The sequence below is a fragment of the Sinohyriopsis cumingii genome, chromosome 13 (genome assembly GCF_028554795.1).
Source record: "Sinohyriopsis cumingii isolate HCF-2022 chromosome 13, ASM2855479v2, whole genome shotgun sequence".
NCBI classification, from domain to species: domain Eukaryota; kingdom Metazoa; phylum Mollusca; class Bivalvia; order Unionida; family Unionidae; genus Sinohyriopsis; species Sinohyriopsis cumingii.
In genome coordinates, this window is record NC_142973.1 from 72,754,751 (window position 1) to 72,781,834 (window position 27,084).

At 34.8% G+C, this 27,084-nt stretch overlaps 1 protein-coding gene across 3 annotated transcripts; it reads right to left on the reverse strand.

Moving 5' to 3' along the window:
- Positions 1–2,271: 2,271 nt before the first annotated feature.
- Positions 2,272–22,825, reverse strand: LOC149785827 (uncharacterized). Of its 3 annotated transcripts, none has more exons than XM_089979775.1 (6): positions 22,771–22,825; positions 15,709–15,811; positions 10,055–10,230; positions 8,046–8,245; positions 7,101–7,220; positions 2,272–3,859 (listed from the first exon to the last, which is right to left on the reverse strand). In XM_089979775.1, exons 3-6 carry the CDS (start codon positions 10,092–10,094, stop codon positions 3,587–3,589), a joined length of 633 nt encoding a protein of 210 aa, XP_089835901.1. In that variant the 5' UTR covers positions 10,095–10,230; positions 15,709–15,811; positions 22,771–22,825; the 3' UTR covers positions 2,272–3,586. The 3 variants fall into 3 exon arrangements, with proteins under 3 accessions (XP_089835901.1, XP_089835900.1, XP_089835902.1); XM_089979774.1 differs by lacking the exon at positions 22,771–22,825 and adding an exon at positions 19,591–19,677; XM_089979776.1 differs by lacking the exon at positions 22,771–22,825 and adding an exon at positions 19,591–19,677 and having other exon boundaries at positions 8,046–8,250.
- Between the last annotated feature and the right edge of the window lie 4,259 nt (positions 22,826–27,084).

The following is a 27,084-nucleotide window of genomic DNA, read 5'->3' on the forward strand; positions in this document are numbered from 1 at the left end:
AACTAGACTTTGGGATGACTGCATGTAATGTTTCATGGTTATTACACGTTTAGGAATCTTATTGACAAACTTGTGCTTAACAGACAGACAGAAGATAACAGACCATCTAGTTAGCTCTTTTGGTCTACGACTAGTATAGCTAAAATCTAAATACCTGTATATGTATTATAAATATATACAAACTACTTAGTATAAATACAAATATTTCATCTTGTTGTTTATGGATTAATTTTCTAAATGTTTAATTTCCAACATAGATTTTAATGATTTCAAATACACACAGCTGCACAGTTGCAGAAACATTAATATGGTTGTGCTGGACATCCCATCTCCCACTGACAAAATTAAAATGAACAGCATGAAAAAAATCCCCAAAATCTGATTATATGTATGTATATGTGTTTTGATCCACAGCGTTGTCATGTTTGCCATACATATTATGTAATGGCTTACGTCTTCATCATCATGGGAACCACCTTAGATTATGTCAAAACTGAAACTTTTGCTTCAGCTGCTGGGTACATCATTGCAGTGATGGTGGTGCAATTACTTTTCAAGATGGATAAACAAATTTTTGATCCATTTCCAGTGATTTTATTTTGATTGCGAACTGATATAAAAATGTCAGTAACAAAACTCATTCAAAACTGCTGCCAAATTCTCAAAAAGCTCACATATCATTAAACCCTAAAATGATGTCTAATTATATACAAGATTTCCACATTTTTTTTTAGAGTCAAGTTAAAATGCAGCAACAAATAGGTTTTTAAATAAATGTGAATGTGACTTACTCTCCCCTGCATTAGTTTTTAATAATGTGAGGAACACTGTTCCCAATTCATTAACATGAAGGTATCATGTATGCAACCCAAATTATGCCATTCAACTATAATGCACAGGTTAACCAAGAAAAATAGGTCACTGTGATCATGTTCTGGTGAGGTTTTGTCTGATGCAAGGTACCCCTTGACCGAGTTCCCAGGTAGTATCATATCCACATATGCAGCTACTAATCCAGGTCACAAAATCTCAGCAAAACCTTGAAGCAACAAAGTAATAATTGCAAAAATGTTGATCACTGTAATCTATTTTAACTTTGGAAGGGTCAGAATCTTACAATTATAAGACTGACCAGAGTTCATGAAGACTCAAAAGCATAGATCTTGATAGGATGGGAGGAAAACAAAATTCTTACAATTTGGTTAACCTGCCTGTAAATGTTGCTTCCGATACCAGGGTTACTATACCACTAAGCTATTCTGTATGTTGCACAGGTGATATAAAATCACGGACTGTGCAAAGAGACCACAAGGACCCAGACTTGGAGCAAGACAAGTAGCAAATAAAGATTTTTGGACAAGGCACTTTCATATAAGCTATCTAGATGTTGCTGTTTTCTATTATGTATGGATAGATAAATATGAGAAAAAAATGTATACCCCTTTATTACCATAATATTACATTACATTGCTTTTAAGTAGCTTTAAAGGAATAATGTTAAACAAACTCATTTCAATTCATACACCTGAAAATGATATATTGAAATTGCACCAGACAACTCATAAAAGGGAATAAAGCAGAAAAAAAACCCAGCAAAAATTAATGCATTACATCTAAATAATCACTTGCTTATGCTGCAAAAGCTGGTGAAAATAATCCTAACATAAAAAGTTAGTTACTACCTTTATTTTTTTTATTAAGATAGCATATACCAAGATTTAACAAAAGGCTCAAGTGGGCCTGTTGTAGCTCGTCTGGCTTATGCAACTATTTCACCAATCAAGTTTATGTAGTAATATGAGAACAAATTCAATCTAAGCTGTCTCCCAAACTTCTATCATGTTGATTTTACCTAATGTATGATATCCTCAGAGGTTATTTCAAAACATAAAGGCACAATTTATATGTACTGATAGTCTCTTTCTCATAAACAAAGTCATTTAGACCTTGATGATAATAAACCAAACAGGTCATAACTATGGCTTCACAAGTGCAATCTGATAAAAAAATCCATCAATGCTTGGATCTTATTTTAAAAAATTCGGCAGATCTTGACAATGTAAACCCATTATTCTAGTTACGATGAAAGTTATGGTCTCCAGAACGGTAACAATCTCAGCCAATCACACACAAGACTGCCTCATAAATATGCATAGATCTCGCTTAGTACTGTACAGTTCAAGCTTTTGATCTTCATCAAAGATCTGCATGATATAAGCTGAAATTTCAAGTTTGTTCAAAACAGGACCAGAAATATGGTTTCTAGAATAACAACAAGCCTGACTAATCAGATGCAAGATGCTTCCTCAATAATATGCATTGAACTTACTGAACTTGTTTGAGGTCTTATTGCTATAATTTTATCTTCAAAGTTGGATCAAACATAGAGCAGAAATATGACATCCATCATGGCAACAAGGTTAGCCAATCAAATGTAAATCCCTTCATTAAGTTGCATACATCTCGCTCATTATCAACATCAGACATCTTTATGATATAAAATAATGTCTCAAGTTTGATCAAGGCCAGATAAGAAATAGTTTAGTAAATCAGATGGAAGATTACCTAATTAATATGTGTGGATTTTGCTCATTATCAAACTCATCTGAGTTCCTGATGATAATGTAGACATTATTGTTATAATTTTTGTTGCAAATACAAATTCCTAAATACAAGTGTAAATGTCTGATAAACAAATTCTTAACATTTCTATATTTTAAAAAATCTGATTAAGTATCTTGATTTAAAAATTGTGATAAACATATCAGCCATTGTTTTACACTATTATTTCCATTTTTATTTTGTATTCATCACTGATATTAATATTGCTTTTACTGCAATCTTCATATTTTAATTAATACTTTGAATTTTTTTTTTGCAAGCATATACATATTGTTCTTCATCTTTTCTATAGTAATACTAATGATGATGATGATACTAATATCTAAATTGCTTGCTCTATTAAATGTAGTCAAGGCATGGATATTTTAAATGACAATTATGAATTTTAAACAAATATTACAAAGCATTTTTTTGTTCAAACTGCACTAATTTGGAACGTTCGGCATGTAAAAAACATGCTAAATGCTATATTCTACCTGCACTACATTTTTATGATTCAGATAATTCCTTTACTGTTTTCTCATACCCATTTTCTTAATTTTACTGGATATAGCAGCTGGTATCTTGTATGTGCCAACTTTGTTATTATGCTAGCATCCATATCAAAATCATGCATGCAACTCCATCTACTAAAAAAGTCATCTTTTTTAACACTGCACTTGCTGTTGATGACTTTAAGTTTCCAAATTGAAACTTTTTGTGCCGATAGAACAAGGTTAAGTTTGAAATTTGTATGGTATAAATTAATTAAATAATACTGAGCTAAATAGTAATTGTGCTTTGGCAAATGCTTTTGAAGACAGGATGTATGGTACAATTTCATACTGGACCTGAGGCAAACTCAAGTAAAGCTAAAAAGAAAAAAGTTTCTATGTGTGTACATGTTGAAAACTAAGCACAATGCCATTTTTAACTTAAAAGACAAATAATTACTTGTTGTGCAAATGACATTACAACTTCATATTTATTCTGACCCTTTGTATCTGATAGTAAACAAAGTCCTTAATATTTCGCCATGATCTTGATCCAAGGCAGGGTTCTTTTGCAAGAACATTAAGTACATCTTTTTGTCTAGGTACTTTGAGCATCCTGATGAAACAACCCAAGTGCTGGAGCACAGCATTCCTTTCTTGACTTGTCCAAGGTCTTCGCCAAGTTTTAGATTTGGTGCTTTTATGTCTCTTTGTTGATACTGCAACTGGTATAGTGCTGGTACATATCTTTCTAGATTCAAGACCTGAAAAATATAAATGATTTCTGAGATAACAAAATAATTATGTTGATAAGACTAAAGAAAAACTTTAAACAAAATTCAAACAAGGGACTGATGCTCTATTAACCAGAGGATCATATGATTTTGATTTTTAACGTAGCTTTAGCAATTTTTCAGTCATATTGCTACGATGTCTGCAATGTGGTAGCTTATAGTGATGTCTAGCACTGAGGCATCATGCCACAGGCATGTAGCATGATGTCCCACCCAGTTACATTATCCTGACACCAGGCCGACCAGTCCTAACACTAACCTCTTAATGCTGAACGCCAAGCGAGGCAGATGTTAGTACCATTTTTTAAGTCTCTACTAACCAGAGGAAACAGCAACTAAAATTCATATTCTTTACAATTGGTGCCACACATGCCACAACAAATATCTGCAGAAGATAATGGGGGGGGGGGGGGGGGGCAAGTTAACTACATGGACAAACTAATTTATTTTAACTTTAACCATCAAAATCAGCTCAAAAAGGTAATATTAAATTAATACTGGATAGGAGTTTTAAAATACCATTAAGTAAAACAACAACTAACATGGACCTGTTTTGATACCTCTACACCATTCTCATGGAAGCACATTTGGTTGCCTGCTGTAAACAGCAGCCATTTTGGGCTGGTTTTCAGAGTGCCACCTTCATGGAAAACACCCCATTAGATACAACATTCATTGATGTGAATGATCATTATTTCAGATCACACGGTCAATTTTAAGCTCTAGTCCTAATCTGATATTTAAAGTAACTGGCTCAGATTTTCAACTCTCCAAAAACGAAGCTGCGGATTTTGTTCAGTACTTTCTGGAGTTTGCATGATCAGAATCACGACTATTGAAGCTTCAATAACACAGGTAAGGGCACTGATGTTTATGTACGCATCAGTGAGTATTTATAATTTATCAGCTTCAGGTGATTTAGTCATGGAGACATAGACAAAGAACTGATAAATTTAGAGTGTGAGAAATGGCAGCTATGGTTTGTTATATAGCTTCAAATGCTTGACAGTAAATGAGTTCTCTAAAAGCACATAAAAAATTATTCTGTGAAAAATAATTATACAACTATAACGATCAGATTTTACTCTTAAATCTTTCTATACATAATAGATGTATACCAAAACTGGAAAATGGTTAAAATTGATGTTGAACGTATGGAGTCAAATAGGTAACAGATGTTCTATTTATAGTAAACTGCACTGTATAAATCAGGTATCAACTGCCTACAAAGCCATACATTATATGAGGTAAAAGGTTAAAGTGTTATATATTTATGTAGCACAAGATCACTTAGTGCTGAATTGCTTGAGAAAAGAAATGAAAATTGTGCATTACTTTTAAATTGCCTTATTTTAACTAGGCTTGGTATTATTCATTTCTATATTTAATTTCAATTACTGCGGTATAGGTGGGAATGGCCATTATTCAACCTGTTTTTGACCATCCAGCATGTACAATGGACTTGGGAGCTCCAGATGGCTCAGTGACCTAAATGCTCCTCTTTACAGCTCTCCCACATCTGTCCGCATGGGTTCAACTTTTGGCTTGACCAACATGAGTGTGTAACAAAGCTTGGCAGTAGCTTTCCATGGGTTGGTGGTTCTTCTTCCACCAAATATACTGACTGCCATGTATCATATGCTAGAAATGGTGTTAAAACCAACAACACCAAACCAAATGTACATTTGTCTTGTATTCAACATCATTTCCAGTAACACATTCTCTGCAATGAAATACTTCAAACTTTCAAATTATTGTCATCATCACCAACTTCAGCCACTATTTGCAAAAAGGAAATCATCACCTAATGATGAACCATGTTGATAGTCCGCCATGTGGGGTTGTCTAGGTGGCACATATTTTAAACAAGAATTTGTATAACTGCCTTGATGAATGCAAAGTTAAAACTATAGCAAAATGCTTGTTCCAAAGCCCAATGTACCTATTCAATTAAGCTTAACACCCTTCATGTCAAGCTGAAGTACCCAGATGTAATAGTTCCCTACCTGAAAAACAACATTGCAGTAAGCATACAAGATCTTGACCAGCAGCACAACTTATGTTTTGTGGAATGCCTCAAGGGTTAAAAGATGAATAAAATTCTATACTATGCTGAGTATACACATGATCCTTGAGCTAATTTGCGGGAGTTCTTGCGCTTCACTGCTTTCTAAGGGCTCAAATTCACAAAACTTTTTGCACAATTTGCACACTCATGCACCCTGGCAGCTTCTCTATTTTAAGTAACAAAATGCAGGATGAAAGTGGGGCCTGGGGTCTAAAGCACTCAAATTTACCAATCACTGCCATCTCACCTCTGAGTGGGTTTGAGTCCAGCCAATGTTAGTTGCTTCCAGTGAGTTGGTGGTTCTTACCAGGGGTTTTTGGGGATCTTCCTCAAGCAGTTATAATGACTGCCATGTATAGAATATCATGCATTGAAAATTGGCATCAGACCCAAAACAACAACTGTACAATAGAATGGAAGCAAAACAATCCTCATTACCAAAACAATACATGCATTAGAGGCATGTGACATTTCACAAAACGTCTTCTCAGTACAGAGACTTTGTTAATGGCTGTACATTACAAAAATCCTAATAATTTTATAAGTTCATATTTATTTAAAAATAGATTGTGAAATTAGGGCTGATAAAGTGTAAACTAGCTGTTTTCTTGGATATGTCATCTGTTCCGCTTTTTGTAACTTTGAACTATACATAAACATAAATTGATAAATGGAGAAAGTATTTATCTACATATATACCCTGGAGAAATTTCATTAAATAATAGTGTACAAAAATAGAAACACATTATACACATTATTAAAGTCATCAGCTTTTAATGATATTTGAAGTTTATCCAGTCAACAGTATCTAACAAATCTATTGGTTGATTCTAGTGACAGAAGCTACATATTTTTAATTACATTTTTAATGCAAAAAATTAACATGAATTTCACTTCTGTGCCGTGTACACATTGAAAAATAATGGCAAATCTGAACAGTATATCCCAAGGAACAATATTACCACAATCATTTATAACAGATTATGAAAATTGCAATCCATGATTTGCTCATATGATTTTACCGATCAATCTTCAAGTATAGTCTATCGCCAAACCCTTAACCATGACATCACAAAGTTCTATCCTTATCAATGAGTTAAAAAATTATCAATTTAATATTTTTATATTATCATCACATTTTACCTGGAATTTCTGCATTCTCTTTAAGTTCATCTGAGATCTCCCCTTGCTCCGTTGGCCCATTTCCTGTTTTAATTTCTTCTTTTGCAATATCTCCATTTTCTTCTTCTGGCACAATAATATCTGACAAAATAGTTTTCATGTGATAAGATACAAATGACAGACTTGTATTATTTAATTCTTCTTGCTACTATTAAATTATGATTGATATGAATTAAAATATCCCACGGTGACCTTAAAAATATGGATCATTCTTGATATTGGGAGGTTTTTTTGGGGGGGTTGAGTGCCATTTTCAGCACATGATAGACTATACATGGCGGCCAGTATAATTGGTGGAAGAGGAGCTTGGGAAAATCCCTGTAAGAACCACATACCCCATGAGAAGCTAATGAAAAGCTTTCTCACTGACTCTCATTGGCCAAGGTCGATACTTGATCCCATGTAGACAGAGGTGTGGTGGCAGGGATCAGTAAAGGAGAGCACTTTAGACCACTCGGCCCCCTGGGGGATCATTGTAATTTAAATTCTACCTGCAACATTCACAGAGAAGCTATGTTAATTTATAAACATCTGGTTTCATTTTTGTGATGTTCATAAGACTAAAAAAATGTTTCCTGTTTCATGCAAACACAAAATTAAAACTTAGGTCAGTCAATCAGTAAAGGTGCGTTGTTGCTTTGGGGTTTAATGCTATTTCTCTGCATAAGATAGGCTATACATGGCATCCAGTATAACTTTAAGACTTATCTGCCACCAAAGGCCATTAAATTTCTTTGCCTCAACTCATCCACAGGGACATGGGTCATAACTGAAGGGATCAGCATTGGAATGCCATAATTGTATCAAGAAATTATAGAGAGACATGATGAACTTTTGAAGAAGTTTCCTAATATATATCACTCAAAGATTTGCGGGATGGGGATAAAATGAATATGAATGCGCTACCTTATTCCGCCAGTACAAGTTCTTTCCATCTCCATAGTCATATCTAAACTCCTCACCACTGTCAATATTTCTGGTTGCAAAGAGACAAAGCCTTGGGTAAGAATTGAACACCTCCAATTTCATTTGTGCATTGCACGATTTTGTGTGGTCTGCAGCATCATTCACAAATTGGCACATGTGTCCTCTTGTAGATGTTGCATCTATACTTAAGTAAAATAAAATGCAACTTACAAAAAGTTACATCTTCCAATCCTTTAAATAGATCAACAATCGTAGCAAAGATCTGTCCATGCTATCTACTAAAACAAAACTGTCAAGTCACATTAACCTAGATCCTAGAACTGAATAGGAGATGATGGGAATACCAGCCACCCCATGACATATAACAAGTTCTTAAATTATAATTACAATGCCCACTTGTCTACATCAAATTTTAAGGGACAGATTTGCAAGACACCAGTGGCCTTTTGCCTGATCTTTAATGCATTGAAATAGTTCAATTTTGTACATGCATAATTATGTCTCAGTGCAGATGTCTTTACAATGCAAGTCTTAGAGTGTTGGGCTTTACACCTCAATGATGCTATGGACCACTGCAAGGTGGTGAGTTTGTTTACTGAATTCAGAACATCTGAATGGTCCTTATAATTTAGTCTTAAATCACTTTCATCTGCATTTGCCTAAATAATCCTAATATATGCAGAATGGGCTGTAAAAATACTTCACTATCATACTTTCCAGTGTTAATAGGCAATTTTCTACACCGCAGAATGAATACAAAATTTTCTTAGTCTATGGCATGTATCTAGAGAAAATCTGAATATCAATCAGCGATAATATGCCCATGATCTCTTCTTCCAAGTTTAATATTTGGTGGAAAAGGGGGTCTATTATTGCCAACACCCACAACCCTGGTAAACTGAAATCAGTCTGTGATCTCAGTCATCTTATTTAAAGCCATCCTGAAAAAGTGTTCTTTTGAATTCTGACTAAAAATCAAATGAATGTACCACTAGATGCTATTCTCCGTTTATTTTCAAACTCAGTATGACCAAATGTTAAGTGCTGAAGATCTACTAGGAGTGAAAAAGGACTAACTCTTATTCAGCTAAATTTGGGGATTATGTATAAATAAATTGTATAAAAGTTTAGCTAAAAGAAAATTGCACAAAGAGACTTTCAGTGTAACTTGAAAGGTGTTTCAACATCATGCACACAGCCAGTTAATTTAAACATGCCCCCAAAAATCTAATTTAGACTGTATTAAAGGATTGCAACTATTATATACAACAAATAGTACACAATTCCCAAACAATTTACTTGGCTGAAAGGATTTGTTTTTTGTCTCTGATATGACCTCTACTCTATACCATGTTTTGAATGGCATGCAGGGAAGAAGCCACTTTCACCTGATTGGTTGCACAGGTTAATGGAGCAACTCTGCTGGTGAAAACGTGTATTCATTGCAAGCAAACACTAATGACGATTTTTAACGTAGCTTTAACAATTTTTCAGTCATATCGCTACAATGTCTGCTTGTGGCGGTTTATAGCAAACATTAATGAATCAAAGCTTAATTCCTGATTATAGTTTCCGTTTCCATTCAAATTTCCAGCTAGCAATACAACTTTCACTAAACTAATTGCAGAAATTGGAATTTGTACATTGAGTCATTTCTCATTTGCAACATAAAACAGATTAAAACAGATAAAAAAAGCCTGTTTTATGCTAAACACTAAATAATACATAAAAAAAGATATTCCCACATATAGCACTCATATTATCATGCAATTTTAAGGTTGAAGCTATGTTCTGATTCAAGGAACAATTTACTCTCACATGGAGAATTTTTTGGTGTTATCAGCAATTTTCTTCTATTTGAATTTCTCTCTGTACTCACTGCATGAGGTTTTAATTGTATACTTTTTAGCCCACAAATCCTTGCAGTTTCAGCCCTGATAACTGTATTAAATCTCAGATATATAATAATTATATTAGCTGAAACTTACTAATGTGTCTTCTGATGATATTTAAAGCCAGAGATAACATCTGTTATATTTATGATTTCGTTGTTCCCTGCTATATCTTTTCTCCCTTCTCTCAGCCTCTGTGTCAATCCTTTCCCCTACATACTCAAGTAGAAAATCACCTCTGTTGAATGCCACATTTGCAAAGACACCATAACCTATAATGGGCAAAAGGCAAAAGCAATAAATTAAAAATTAAAATAAGCATGCAAAGGTGTTCCTAATAACCAAAGCTTAAAACTAGAATTTTATGAGGATATATCTTGTGTAATAAAATGAAGCATTATTTTGTAAGGATGTTATACATAGTTCAAAGATCCGATAACCTGACACCCGGGACGTCTCTAATTTCAGATGAGTGAGGAGCTCATCCAGCTTATTGAAAAAATCTAATTTTACCTGACAAAGCTCCAATTATGCTGATGAAATGTAGAAATTTATTTTTAAGATGTTGACCTGCCATAACATAGCATGTCATGCTAAAACCAGGATTTCTATTCCCAAAACCCCTGACACTTTATGTTTAAAAAAAATATGATTTTAAGTAAGTTTCGAAAATAGAACAAAAATAAATACTTCAGCATACGCCCATTACATGTAACATGTATAAATGGTAAGCAGTCATGTCTAAATTTGATGTAAAGCTCCTTCTGGCAGTTTAAATAAGGCAATTAAATGGCAAAAATGTCAGGTATAAACCACTATTGCATGATTAACTGGCTCACAATAGCTAATGTGGTGCATTTGAAGACTAGTGGGTGATCCCACTGTGCTAATTTGCACAGGCAAAAAAGGTCACAAAATGGAACAACCTAAAAAAGGTAAATCAAACAGATGCTAGATGCATGTAAAAAGTGTTCCAACTGGAAAATGGGGTCCCATCATCCCAGCCACACAAGGTTGAAAATGAGGTCCCATCAACACTTAAAATCGGGGTCCGAAATGCATATATAGTTAGAACGGGGGTCCCCAGAATGCAATGCCTCAAGTGCAACAAAACGTGATCACCATGAAAATGGATAAAGCACATGACTAGTGCTGAAAGAACACAAGGCCTTAAATGATTCCTGGAGTTTTATATTATTTTGTTTTGTCTCAACCACTTACAAGATAAATTCAAATTATTCACCAACATAACCAGATATATATTTGTTTTGAACACATCTTGGTCGAACCCAGTTTCACATCAATGCTGGGTCTGATTTTTGGGTAACAGGTGCTTAAGCAATGTATTATAGATTACTAACAAGTTTGTGAATGGCAACAACTTTTCTTTTGAAGTCAGATTTTACCCCATATACATAAAATGAAAAGCTTGATTACTAAAGTTGCTTGAATAGTGTTCAAATTTCGAAGGTTATTTAGGAAGCAAAGCAAGCAAAACTAAATTTCAGAACTCTTTCTTTGACAGTTTTCTTTGTGAAGCATGCCAGCAAAAGGGGTGGGGGGTGGAGGATTTGATTCTGGACACGTATGGCAAACAATTTATTGGCTCATGATGTCATTTCTGTGTGTACCATCAAATAGGAGACCATCTTTATGTTAAGATATTCGACACATTGAATTCAACCTTCCAATTAGTTAATTGACCTATTCTTTTCATTATGATTTTATCAGTGGAATAGATTGGCTGACAGACAATAATACACACATGCTTGTTTTTTGAACAGTTGCTTTGTATTGTTTAAAAGATTAACTATCTGTACTCGACAGGCATTTAATTGTAATCCAGGCTTGTGGAATTTTAGTCAGGGCTTGTGATTATTTTATAGCCACCATCCCTGGGCATTTGTTGACATTTTTAATAGGTATCTGCTTTAACACAAGCAATAATTTAAGAAAGAAAAAACAAAAAGTGTTCAAACTGGAAATTGGGGTCCCATCATCCCAGACACACAAAGCTGAAACCGGGGTCCCATAAACGCCAGTTAAAATTGGGGTCCCAAATGCATATCGTGTATGCACAAATAGTTTAATTCCCATGAATACAAAATGAAAATTGAAAAAAAAAGTACAATATTGTGATTTAAATCCCAAATAGTGCTAAAAGTCTGATCACAAATCCAAATGTACAAGAAAGTGTTAAAACTGGAAATTGGGGTCCCCATCATCCCAGACACACAAAGCTGAAACTGGGGTCCCATAAACGCCAGTCCCAAATGTATATTCTGTACAGTAGTCCCCCTCTTATAAGGCCACCCCTACTGCAGCAGGGTAGTGGCCTTATAATGAGGGTGATGATAAATGTGAATAGTAAATACATATGAAGAAAGTCACAAATACATTTAATTTTAAAACATTTAATAATTTCATTAAAATATCACATGCAGGTTGTGAAATAAATGAAAAACTGTTTCATCATTTTCAAAAGAATGTTATGAATAACCATTATTATAGTTTTAAAACTGTCTTTATAATTATGTTACAGATCACATCATCTGTCACTCTGTTGGTAACAGTCTAAAAAAAAAAAAAAACAGTTTCGTCACAATTAAAAATATCCTTGCTGTCATATCCCCTGCATATATCATTTAGTCTTTTGTTCCAATCTTCGAAAACTTCATTATTAAGATCTGCTGATTCTCCACTAAGGACAGAACACGTAATATTGTGTCGCACTTAAAATCCGTGCAACCATCAGTTACTTGCAGTAAAGTCCTCATATCCCAATTCAACTGACAAAATTGTTGTCTTTTCTTGTCATTCAAATCAGGATACAAACATCTCCTGGCTGAAACAATCTTCCCTTCTCCGTCCATTTCACCTTCCAACTTCTGCAGAATCGTTTCCTTATCTTTCACGATATTGTTTATCTGAGTCTTTCCAACGTTAGTTTTCTGCAAGGTTCCTCGACACCCCCCGAACCTCTTGGTCAGTTGAATTACTTTCTCTTTTAAACTGATTTTTCTTTCCTCGATGACATGTTGATCTTTTTGCAGTAAGTTATTCATGTTGCCAACTACAAAACTGATAAAACAATTTTTTATGCATTTAAACAAATTGCCACTTGTTTTTAAAGTAAGTGATCTTGTCACGTGATTTGTTAGTCGCAGTTCGGTACCCTACTGTTTTTATACATTTCTTCACACTAAGTGAGTGAAGCCAAAATGGCTTCGATATGTACCATTTAACATCACGCAGATTTGACCTCGCGGCCGTTAGGATGTAATTTTGACAATTATTGTCAGTAGTATTAGCAACTAATTATCAAAGTGAACATCTTACTAAGAGAAGCCATAAAGACTATCAAACCATTTTCCTGCTGACTTGTGTATTGTACATCAATGCTGCCACTTCTCAGCTGTTATTACTGTTCAATAATTGCAATCTTAACAATTATCGAAGTGACTAAACCAGACATCTTATGATAACACAGCTGTAAGGCTATTTGGATTGCATGTACTAACCCTTTCATATGGATTAAAATTTTAGTCTTTCTCAGCTTTATGGAATAAATGTGGCTCCTTGTGAGGCGTAAATGATATAATATTAACCTTAGTGGTACATGTACTTTAGTCAACACTTCTTTCAGTAACGAAAACCTGACATCGGGAAACAGAAATCGGATTACTTAACACACGTTATGAATAAAATACTGGTTCTGGATACATATCAAATAAAATGCATACACTTGTGAGGGGTAAATTTTATATTATTGCACTAATATGCTGGCCGCTTGTCGCGTTAGGCAGGTGGCCTTTCATGAGGGGTACTTTTTACTTTTGAACACAAACTCGTCAGTGCCAACGGATTCTGGCTGTAAGGAGTGGGTGCCTGCTGGTCAGGGGGGACGTTCAAGAGGGGGACTACTGTATGCACAAATAGTTTATTTCCCATGAATACAAAATGAAAATTGAAAAAATGGTACAATATTGTGATTTAAATCCTGAATAGTGCTAAAAGTTAGATCACAAATCCAAATGTATAAAAAAAAGGTGTTAAAACTGAAAATTGAGGTCCCATCATCCCAGACACACAAACATTAAACTGGGGTCCCATAAACGCCAGTTAAAATTGGGGTCCGAAATGCATATCGTATATGCACAAATAGTTTATTTCCCTAGAATACAAAATGAAAATTGAAAAAAAAGTACAATATTGTGACTTAAATCCCGAATAGTGCTAGAAGTTCGCACAGAAATCCAGATGTATAAGAAAGTGTTAAAACTGGAAACTGGGGTCCCATCATCAAAGCTGAAACTGGGGTCCCATAAATGCCAGTTAAAATTGGGGTCCCAAACGCATATCGTGTACAGTAGTCCCCCTCTTATAAGGCCACCCCTACTGCAGCAGGGAAGTGGCCTTATAATGAGGGTGGCCTTTCTAGAGGGGGATGATAAATGTGAATAGTAAATACATATGAAGAAAGTCACAAGTACATTTAATTTTAAAACATTTAATAATTTCATTAAAATATCACATGCAGGTTGTGAAATAAATGAAAAACAAACTGTTTCATCATTTTCAAAAGAATGTTATGAATAACCATTATTATAGTTTTAAAACTGTCTTCATTATGTTACAGATCACATCATCTGTCACTCTGTTGGTAACAGTCTAAAAAAACAAAACAGTCTCGTCACAATTAAAAATATCCTTGCTGTCATATCCCCTGCATATATCATTTAGTCTTTTGTTCCAATCTTCGAAAACTTCATTATTAAGATCTGCTGATTCTCCACTAAGGACAGAACACGTAATATTGTGTCACACTTAAAATCCGTGCAACCATCAGTTACTTGCAGTAAAGTCCTCATATCCCAATCAACTGACAAAATTGTTGTCTTTTCTTGTCATTCAAATCAGGATACAAACATCTCCTGGCTGAAACAATCTTCCCTTCTCCGTCCATTTCACCTTCCAACTTCTGCAGAATTGTTTCCTTATCTTTCACGATATTGTTTATCTGAGTCTTTCTGACATTAGTTTTCTGCAAGGTTCCAATGTATTCTGGCCGAAACGAGTGGGTGGCCGCTGGTCGGGGGGGGGCCGTTCAAGAGGAGGACTACTGTATGCACAAATAGTTTATTTCCCATGAATACAAAATGAAAATTGAAAAAATGGTACAATATTGTGATTTAAATCCTGAATAGTGCTAAAAGTTCGATCACAAATTCAAATGTATAAAAAAAAGTTAAAACTGGAAACTGGGGACCCATCATCCCAGACACACAAAGCTGAAACTGGGGTCCCATAAACGCCAGTTAAAATTGGGGTCCCAAATGCATATCGTTTATGCACAAATAGTTTATTTCCCATGAATACAAAAAGAAAATTGAAAAAAAAGTACAATATTGTGATTTAAATCCCGAATAGTGCTAGAAGTTCGCACAGAAATCCAAATGTATAAAAAAGTGTTAAAACTGGAAATTGGGGACCCATCATCCCAGACACACAAAGCTGAAACTGGGGTCCCATAACACACTTAAAATTGGGGTCCCAAATGCCTATAGTGTATGCACATGCTTAAAACTGGGGTCCCCAGAATAGTGACTCAGTTGCACAAAACCCCAATCACCATGAACATGGATAAGACACATTATTAGTGTTGAAAGCACACACGGCCTTAAATGATCCATGGAGTTTTATATTATTTTGCCTTTAGTCACATACAAAGTAAATTTAAACTTACTCACCAACATAACTGGATATGTATCTTTTTTCGAACCCATCTTGATCCAGCCCCGTTTCACACCAGTACTGGACCCATTCTTTGGGTGAAAGGTTTCTCATGCCAGACTAAAACAAAATAAAGGTCCAATAAAGTGTCAAACTGAACTTAAAATCTTCTAATGGTCAGAATCCAGAATTATCTGCATAATAGACTAGTCTACATTTCTAAAAGATTTCATAACTGGTGGCTATAGCACTTATTGGGCTATAACTTATTTTAAATCACGTGCCCCCAGCCCCTTTAAATGTGTATGAAGTCAAGTAGGTTACAAAATAATAGGTGTTCTATGTATAGCATACTTCACTGTATAACTTTGCTAAAGGTGTATTATCTGCCTACAAAGCCATATATATGAGGTAAAGGGTTAATTATGCATGGTATTCTGCTTTTTCTACTGTTAGGGTCGTCCATTTAGTACGTACGCATGGTGGGGGTGGGGTGTTAACCCAAATGTGTATGCCTGCATATGGGGGGGTGTCACTGATAATGTACGTACGCATAGGAAACGGGGTGGGATAGTTTTGAAACCTCAACAATGATTTGTCTAATATGTAACCTGTTTGACAGGGTTCACTCGGTGTTTGAATTTTAGCCGACACTAAACAAACGTTTTAAAGTTACGCATTTATTTCTTTGATGCAGCCAGATATTCTGTGGACTGATTTATTAAACACGTTAATATTATTAATCCTTGATTGTTTTTGCATGGACTAAATATAGGCCATTCTATAGATCGGGGGGGGGGGGGGGGGGTCACAGTTGCATCAAGTGTATGTACGCAGGGGTGGGTAGGTAAAAAAGTATGCATGTGTACAGGGAGGGGTCAAGCTTTGCCAGATTTTTGCGTACGTACTAAATGGATGGCCCCTTATGGCTCTATTGTCTTTAAGCAATAAAAAAAGAGTGAAAAGCAACAAGTGTGTGTGTGTGTGTGTGATTTGGTTTTTCAATGTAGCCTTAACCCTTTCATCACTGTAGACCGGTTTTCTGGTCATGGGGAAGCAAGTCCATAAACCCTATGGTACACGACTATATATATTTTGGGATACCTCTAATAACTTCCTTCCTGTAATGGAGATATTATATTTGGATTATCTCGTGTTGAATACAACTAGAAATCTTTAGGCAAGAGGACACTTTTTGAGCATGTTTTCCGAATGGTGAATTTATATTCAAAATGGTGGAATTCGATGCAAGATGAGAATGAAGTGTCAAATTATGAATTATCAAAATATTTTGCTGTTGTGACCTAATACAGTTGATTGAAAATGAGAGAAACCATCTGGACAGGCATTTGACTGTGCTTGTGGGTGACAGTGATGACGATGAAGAGGACTTTGAAGGTTTTGAACCAGAGGAAGTGTGAACTCCACGTATTTGTTCTGGACGAAACAACTGGATTTATTTCAGCTTTCTGGGAGAGTTGGACCCATCAGAGTGTTAGATGGCTCCAGAAAAGCTCTTGAATACTTTCAAATCCTTGATTTAGATGAAGTTTTTGAAAATAATGTTCATGTAATGAGGCAAATAAAAAATTGCTTCTGCATTTTACCTGTTGTGTTACCTGTTTGCAACTGTATTTTAAGTTACAATAGATCTACATATTTTATTGAATTAGTTATACAATTTGACTTTTAACCTTTATTTTGATACTTAATCCATCCAGATATCTTTAAAATTGGCAAAGTTATGTTATTTCAAAATCCACAGGTCATTTTGCTTTAAAGGTCCAAAGTTTCTTAATATGTTTAGGGCTCTATGCCTGCAAAGTAACTTAGTGATGAAAGGGTTAACAGTTTTTCAGTTCTACCCAGTCACATAATTATATCGAGCCAACCAGTCCTAACACTGATTTCTTAATGCTGAGCACCTAGCGAGGTGAATAGCAACAAGTTGTGTCAAATTCAACAAATAGTTCATTTTCCTAGAAAGCAAAGTGAAATTTAAACAAAAAAATTTAAAATTTACAATATTGTGAATTAAATCTCAAACAGTATCTAAAACAAATCCAAATGTATGATGTTCCAATTCAATTCCAGTGGTATTCCAAATAAATTCCAATACTGAATGTGTTGATGTGCCAAGTCAGAGAAAACTTGGATTATGGCTTGGAGTGTGGTGATGTGCTAATAGTCTTTTGATGTTTCACAGTAATATAATCCAAAATGTTCTCTGAATTCACTACAATTCCAAATTAATTTTGAAGTTCAAGATTATTACTGAGCATTAATTTCAGTGAATAATAATTTGAAATAAATCCAACCAAATTAAAACCTGAACACAGCAATAAGACCGATTTTGCTTCAGATGTTAATGCAAATATGCACAATTTTTCAAGTAAACAAAATATATAAAAGCTAAGACAATAATACAGCCAGGATGTAGGCCAGTTTCCTTTAAGAAAAACATTTAAAGTTGTCCACAAGTTTAGGAATTTCCCAGTGAAAAACTATTGTCTTTCACTCTGAATCAAGAAAACGTCTACTTCATCGATAATGATCTGAACATTTTAATCTATGATCTTAGAGAAATATTATCTATGTATCATGTTGTTTAAAAAATAAATGTCATTGGTCAGGTACAGCATTAACTTGATTTTGGACAAGTACAAAATACAGATATACAATGATATATAATCATTAAGAAAAGCAAGCAAACAAATATACATAACCTGATAACATTACATGTACATGTAAATTTCAAGACACCCTGAATCGGGGACTGACCAGTATTCCGTCTGTTTTTTGTACATTAAACTCAAATTCAATATCATTTTCAGGCTCAAATGGTACATTCATGAACACTTCTCCAATAATCTGAAGTACTTCAAAACTTGAAAAATCAGTCAATAGCCAGTTTTTCCCCAATAAAGATGAACCATTTGCAGTTTTCTAGGTAGCCTTTATTTAAACATGCATTTGTAAAACTTCCTTGATGAATGCAAGGTCAAACTATGAGAGATTGATTGTTCCAAGGTCAATCAAAATTAGTTAAGAACCATTTATGTCAAGAACAATGAAGCGTCATGACAAGAACCACAAGACTTCTACTGGCAGCATGACTCACGACAAGCACTCTGTATAATGTGCAAAGTACATTTAAACTACTGTATATACTTGTGCATAAGCAGAATAATTTTTGGAAAAAAATAAAAGCCTGGAGAGGGTTGGGCAGCTCATACATGGGCCAAAGTATATATCTGAAAATGTTACTTTTTTTGGTTGGTTACCATAATGGCTGTAAATCTTCAGACATGAAAAGATAAGTATTTTTTCTGCATCCCAAGATTTACATGCATGTCCAAAATAAAAACAACACTTTTAGTGTCCCAACACTTGTAGACACAAAAAATGTCATGACAAAATTGTCATGATTGACACAGGTCAAACAGCAGTGACCAGATCTTTCAATAACCACATCAATAAACTGTTATAAACTGCTATGATTCTTTTTGTTATTATTTGGAATGTATGTATTTTCTGATTTCTCCAACATGAAATTAAATAAAGGCAAAAAAAGATTTCATAATTCTCAGGCTGGTTCGAGCCAACCCAGAAGACCTAGCTGGTTACAATATAGTAGTACTAAATATGTAGCATTATAAGTAATATTTAATTTAATAAGAGTAAATGAGCTTACATGACCATGCTGACATGCACTTTAATTAACTTAAGAGTAATTCATGTCCAGTTCATTGGAATTGTTAATTAGATATGTCTCATGCATTTAGTTATTAATAGTGTATGCAAATTATGTGAGCAGTCAACAACTGAGAAAATGGAGACTTAAGGTGTTAACATCCAACAATTACTGATTCAAATCTAGTCTACATGTATCAATATACCTCTAAAGATAGACTTATTTGATGAGTGTCTTTGAGTATCATCATGACATCAGTTTCGGAGCAGCCATTGTATTTCATTGATATCACTAAGCTGACAATGCAGTTTTCGTAAGTTTCCTTGACAGTTATGTCACACTTTGCTGCAAGTATAGAAAATGCTTTGAGCTTGTCTAAATCCCATAAATATATACATTATGCATAACAATGACCAAAACAAATCAAATTGCCTATTACACTTTTATACCCATTCAAAATATCTTTACTTTTTTATAATGTCAGTGAATTGAAACCCTTGATGCAACTTGTTTGTTGCTGTCTAATGAATAAAAGAAGGGGACTTCTTATCTCCGCCGACTTCACATTTTGTTTATCCTATAGAAGCCCATTAATGAAATATCAAATTCACTGTTGAATTTAATGACACTGTTTTGTTCTTTCCTAATTTCCAGTACTGAATAAATATAATATATTGAAATCAATATTTTTCAAAAAGATAACTATTTCAATTTTGGTAAATTAATATTTACGTAATATTAGAAACAAATCTGTATCAAATGCCAAAAAAAATACAACGATGTTCAGGAGAAGAAAATACTGATACATATTAAGATTATTTATTGTAATAATCGCCATTGTTGCCATTTCATGTGGTCGTACATTTCTTATATCAATAATGACCACAAGTGGTGCTGTGATCAACCACTCAGAAACAGATGATGTTATAAACAAGGAAAGCAAAATGCGGTACCCATAAATAAACTCACAGAACAATGTCTGCAGCAATGAAAAGTTTAAAATTTAGATATACCAACAGGGCTGAGCAAATCCCATAGCCCGACGTCCCAGACATGTCATTTTTGAAGTCGGACAAGTAAAATTTTCCAAGTCGCAAGTCCGGGACGAGTGCTTTTTAAAAAAGTCGAGCTAGTCCTTATGTTCGTGCTTTAATCACTATATGCCTTTATTTGGCCAATCATGCCCTCTGGACATCCTAAATACTTGATTCTACCCCTCTTCGTGTATACATTTACATCCTATTACCGCTTGACTGCATATTGGGTTAAGCAACCAAATTATCGGCAAATCAAAACACGTCAAACAAAAAAAGCAAGTATGATCAATTAGCAATGTTGTAAGCGGTTTTGTTGCAATGAGTTTACTCAGTCTAGATCATAACGTATGCCTCACTATGATTTTAATCCAGCGAGTCCGTGTAATTAAATTAATGAAAGGTACTTTAACGACATCAGTGTTTGTTTCCTTTATGAACTGATTAAATGACAGTAATGATTCTTTAATTAAAACCGATTATACAGATGATTAACTTCTATGTGCGATATTGTGTTTGAAGCAAAACAATTACGCTAATTAATGAGCTGTTTCAGTTCGTATTTAAAAGAGAAAATTGATGTTATAATCACTTTAGAAGTACATGTAGTTGTCAAGCATGCTGATAGTTACTCTGTGGATAAAATGAGTTTGCTAAATTATTTTCACAAGTAAGGTAACAACGACGATTCGGCGAAGGTAAATTTGTTTGAAAATGGAGGGATAAAACGTAAGACGGATGTGCAGTAGCTATTTCTGAGTGTGAACGAGGATTTAGTTCAATGAACTTAACCAAGACTTCTTTAAGAAATTCCTTAAACCAAAAGAGTTTACAAATGCTAATGAACATTTCTGCAAATGGACCAGAGCTTGGGGACTTTAACCCAGACACAGCTATCAACTGCTGGCTTAGTACTGGTGCAGGTGGCAGACATATACATGGACATATTTTCAAATCCATCAGCTAAAACATATATACATGAACCTGAAGAAGCCAAATGTATAACAACCAATGTTTTTGAAAAATTAAATTCTTTTAAGAAATAATTATGTTGTATATCGTTTTATTTTTGTTTTTCTATGGATTAAGCACATACGTCTCATCAAATTTCGGCAAGTGATTACCATTTTGGGACCAGTGAAAAATAAGGTGGGACTAGTGAATTTTCTGGAACCACTTGTCCTGGACTAGAAGTAAAAAAAAAAATGTGCTCAGCCCTGTTGGTACAGGTATAATGATTCTTCAAAGTGTAAATGAACTTTTAATCACACATCGTTTATGAAGTATTCCGCGATTTGTTTAGGGCTCAGAAACATACCGGAGGATATACTGGAGTGATTTGAGTAACAAGACGAGCCGGACAATGACGTGAAGATTCAATCAGAAACAGACGCAGATATCATTCGCTATGCTGTGCGGAACTAACATATAACCTTTAGCCTCACCGAGGGTATCGTAGCTAGGATGGGTCAAAAGAAACTCAGATTTGGGAGAATTGACGCAAGCCCGATTCAATTCCAATTTTCACTGGTTGCCATGGAGCAAATTTTACTTAATCACCGGTTGAACAAACTGGGATTTTTTAACACATTATGTAACATGTAAGGTTACATTAGTGTCTACTTCTTAATTGAGGATGCTTTATTTTGGAAATGATGTAATTCTCCTTTACAGCGTCTGCTATAAAAGCGGGAGCCTACATTAAGGTATTGCTTTATGATATAGTTATTGTCGACCTATGTATGCTAATTGTACCACGTAACTCCCCACGTCAGTAAATGGAGGCGTAAGGGGCTAAAGTGGGGATTTTGGTTATTTTCTTTACTAAATGGTTTTACCGAATGCTTATTTTTTCTCGGACATGTCGGCTTAAATCAATCTTCTTATTTTCTTAACAGGAACGAAAACTTCCCATACTGTTACGAGTTATTATCACTATGGCAACAATTGGTGTGCGGCGAGAATTGGTCTCTAACCAGTATAACACATAACAGACACACTTTAAGTTAAAGTTTAACACAATTTATTTATGACTGTTCTCTTTGTATGAACAGCATATAATATGGCATTTCTTTTGCTGCAAAAGCAATAGTAATAAATATTTGACCCACCATTTTTTAAAATTGTTTTATTATTCTTCAGATTGAAAACGACGAAATCTATTCAAATTCAAATAATATTGCGCCCGGCAAATGTTTTTAGCCGGTAAAAGTATGAACCGTTCAAAATCAATATCAAAATATAATTTCTTCCGCTTGAATGAGCATCAGCCTGATTACAAAATAACGCAGACATAGTTAGATTACATTTTAAATGAAGGCGTATTAACAAAAGACTTTAGAAGCACCTACCTGCACCAAATTTTCCGAGATTTTCTTCTCGCCAGGTCCCATAGCATGGTGCCGGAAACAAAAGACACGCATGCGCGAAGACGGGATTTCCAATTTTGTGGTCCGAAGACGGTACGCTTTTTTTTCGGTGTGAGATCATAGCGAAGTAAAAGGTGAAATTGGGGTCAGTTTTAATAACTATTTTTTATAATAAAAAAGGGATAGTAGATTTTATTTTTATGGTTTTCAGAACTGGGGTCTTTTGTAACTGGGGTCTTTGCGTGATGAGACCCCAGTTAAGGGGGAGAGTGTTAAATAAAGACCCCACTCTCTACAGAACACACACGCACACACACACACACACACACACACACACACACACACACACACACACACACATGCACACAAATTTGAGGTTTTCGGTATTATGATTAAAACTATAATTCCTTCCACACATCATGGCGAATTTTATCCTCTATGTAACTCAAGGAATTTTCAGGTCAGAATCATTTAATGTAGCTAATAGTACATAATTTATTTTAAATACTTCGTGTGAAACGAATTAGGAACTTTTAGCTACATTTAATGACGCTGACCTGCAAATTTACCGAGTTGCAGATAGGATATAATAAAATTTGCGAGCCTCTGTGGAACGAAAGATAACAGAAAACACTGCTCCAGACACACAGGCAATACACATCACTGGCAACAAAATTCTAGACTCTCAGGAGCTGCTGCAAACCCGGCAAAACCAAAATGTGTTATGTCAAAATCAGTGTTCTTTAAACTTTGACAAACATCTCCAACCCGCTCCAGTAGAATCAAACATTGTAATGGAGTGCAAATGAAAACTCATGCACTTACGAATCAGAATGGTTCATTCATCAGTCCACACTATTCCACAAGATTTCCATGTAGCGTATCAGTAGTTATAGCAACACTTGCCATATATGTAAGACAGAAAATATTTATTTTCTAATAAAGTCATGAATTAGAAATCTCCTCACATTCACTACGCACTTAGAACTGTGTACCCAGTTCTGTACTGCACATTATGGTACCGTTTCCTACCATATAACGTTTTCCAAATTAGAACTGATGAAAGTTCAAAGTTTACAATATAAAATATATTAATTACTTATAGTTATATTCATACGACGTCCATCGATTAAATGTGAGAATACCGTATCAATATTAAATGTTTTCATATTTCTATTTTCTCATGCGTAAACCTTGTGTACTTATGTTTCGACATGTCACCTCACTGCCCTCGTTAACACATTCGTATTAATGCGCGATAGTTAGAAACAATATCACGTAGTTCCATTCGCTCATTTTGCAATACTTCCAATGCATAACAGTTCTAACTTTTTTCTTTGTTTATTTCTTATTTTCTAAGAGTGGCATATAAAGCTAGATTCTACTTAGACAATTATCATATTTTTATAAAAGAGTAAAAGACCTGATGACATTTAAAGTGAGAGGCAATAACAGTACCTGATTAATATGTGTTGAATCTCCTATTTTGCAAAAAGGCTGGGTTATTGTAATTTAATTTGGGAAAAAATGGATGAGAAAAATATCAATGTCGGTTTTCGTACCAAGAAAAGGAAATTCCTGTCGGGGGATTACATTATTTTGTCTTCCCACTCGGAAGAGCATCGTGTGGAAACAGATTATGTAACCTCGTGCCTAGAATTTCCTTGTTTCGGTGCCAGCCCCAACATAGATTCTATTAATATGGGCCTGTAGTCGCATGGTTTGAGAACTAAACTGCTTTGTAAAATGTAAATAATATCGATAATTAATGAAAAGTTTATGCTATTTTGGTAATGTTGAATAAGGTTAAGACAAGCTGTCAAAAACATTCAAATTATAGACGGGGAAGTATAGGAATTGCCTTGATATATATCTATTAAAAAGGAACATATTGACAGATCAGCTTTTGTAAAATAAATATTTGAAGAGAGACATTTATCTCCACTATTACAAACCGCTCCGGTGGCCTAGTGGTTAGAGCGTCCGCCTCGGTCGTGGGTTTGATCCCGGCCGAGTCATACCAAAGACTTACAAAAATGGTACTAACAGGTGCCTCGGTTGGCGCTCAGCATTAAGAGGTTAGTGACTGGTCAGGATAATATGAGTGGGTGGGACATGATACTACATGTCTGTGGCATGATGCCCAAGTGGTAGACATCGCTAGAAACTGTTACACTGCAGACATCGTAGCGATATGACTGAATTTGTTTAAAAGCTACGTTAAAAATCCAGATCACACACACACACACACACACACACACACACCACTATTACATGGATAGCTGTGACAAGTTCAATGAGACAGCTATATTGCCCATTTAAGTTCTACTCACAGCTGAACGATTTAAACATGTCCAAAGACTGTATATATGTATTGTTCGATAAGTTAAAATCTCGTGTACGAAAGACTTCACACTTAATCCCTTCCGTGCTCCCAAATTAGCATGTAACGTTAGTATGACGCAAAAGGGAGTGTACTTAGAACCGTTAAGAGGTTATGGAATGTTCCTGATCACTGACAATCGAAGATGCGGGAGGTCAATCTGTGTGTTTCTGATGACTGGCAATGGAGTATGAGGGAGGTCGTGGCGTATTCCTGATGACTTACAGTGGAGTATCAAAGAGTTTGTCTCGCATTCCTGATGATTGACTATGTTATATCAAGGAGATTATATCATGTTCTGGACTGGCAATGGAATTAAAAGGAGAATAAGTACGATATCTTAAAAACATGCCCCAAAAATATGATTACTATTGGGACGATAAAGACAACATTGAAAATAATGAAAAGCACAACAAGTCAATGCCAAAGCCTTTTATCGTGTACATAAATCCTAACAATTTATATGAAAAGGCCGTGTGTCAGTAAATTATGACATTTTTATGGGTAGCTGCTGATCAAATATTAACAGAGTGAAGAACATCAGTTTGACATAATAGAAACAATGAAGCCAGTAATATTAGGGTCTGTTCGTATACTTTTCGGAGAAGAGGAGTTGACAAATACTTTCTACAGCCAAATAGCGTAAAACGATACCGATGTCCTCATGTGTTGACAAATAATTTTTTTATCAATGATATTGATTAAAAAAAATAGCTTTAGTAAGAAAAATATACTATTTGGAAAGAAACCAAACAACTTTCACCACCACCGCACACACACACACACACACACACACACACACGATTCAATATTTGGTCCCTTGAAATTTGTTTTAGAGATGGCAAAACTTCATGTAACTATGCTTAAAAGTTTACCCTCTGGCACCTGAAAAACTAGTAAATACTGTACAACTTATCTGAATTTCAAAGAATGTTTATTTCACAGCAGAAAACCACAAAACCAACAATAACTAAAGTATTATGTACAATAGAAATCAAAGAAAACGGAAAAAGTCGTTTACTATATCAATCTGAAAATGTACATAGAGTAATGCTCGTTTTAAAAGCCTACGCTAATAGAATATACTAAGAATACGAATTAAGAACAACGACACTGACGATTTTGAGAAGGACTTTTCTAAATTCATCTGCAATTCTCTATTCGGTAAACAGATGTTGAGTATGAGGAAACGAGCGATGCTGGAAATATGTCTCAGTGACTTGTTTGTTCTCCAAATCACAGAAAGACCATTCATTCGATAATATATTTTTTTTTAAAAACTATCAACGACGACTTTGTTCTACTGCAAAAAAAACATACGGTTAAAATATAAATTGGTACGGTCGATATGGATTTATGGTGCATGCGTATTGAAATTGATAATATTTACAAGTTTCACATTCAGTTTTATGGCACTTTCTGACATTTTCATAAATCAATAATAATACACCCAGAGTTTTCCAAGATAATTCAGATGATCGACCAATTAATGAGTTCTGCGGAAAACGAACAAGTCCCATTCATTAAGGACTGAAGAGCAAAGCAAATGCGAGGATATCATGTGTGAGCCTCAACCTCCACTACGCTCCTCTGAGTTCACTAAATGGAGGATATCTACGTTTTTTTTGTAGTAAGTATAATTCAATATTTCACGAGTGAAGTGGAAACATTGTATTGTCATGAGTGGCGAAGTCACTTCCACCTTACGAGTGAAGTGGAAATATTGTATTGTCATGAGCGGCGAAGTCACTTCCACTTTACGAGTGAAGTGGAAACATTGTATTGTCATGAGTGGCGAAGTCACTTCCACTTTACGAGTGAAGTGGAAACATTGTATTATCATGAGTGGCGAAGTCACTTACACTTTACGAGTGAAGTGGAAACATTGTATTATCATGATTGGCGAAGTCACT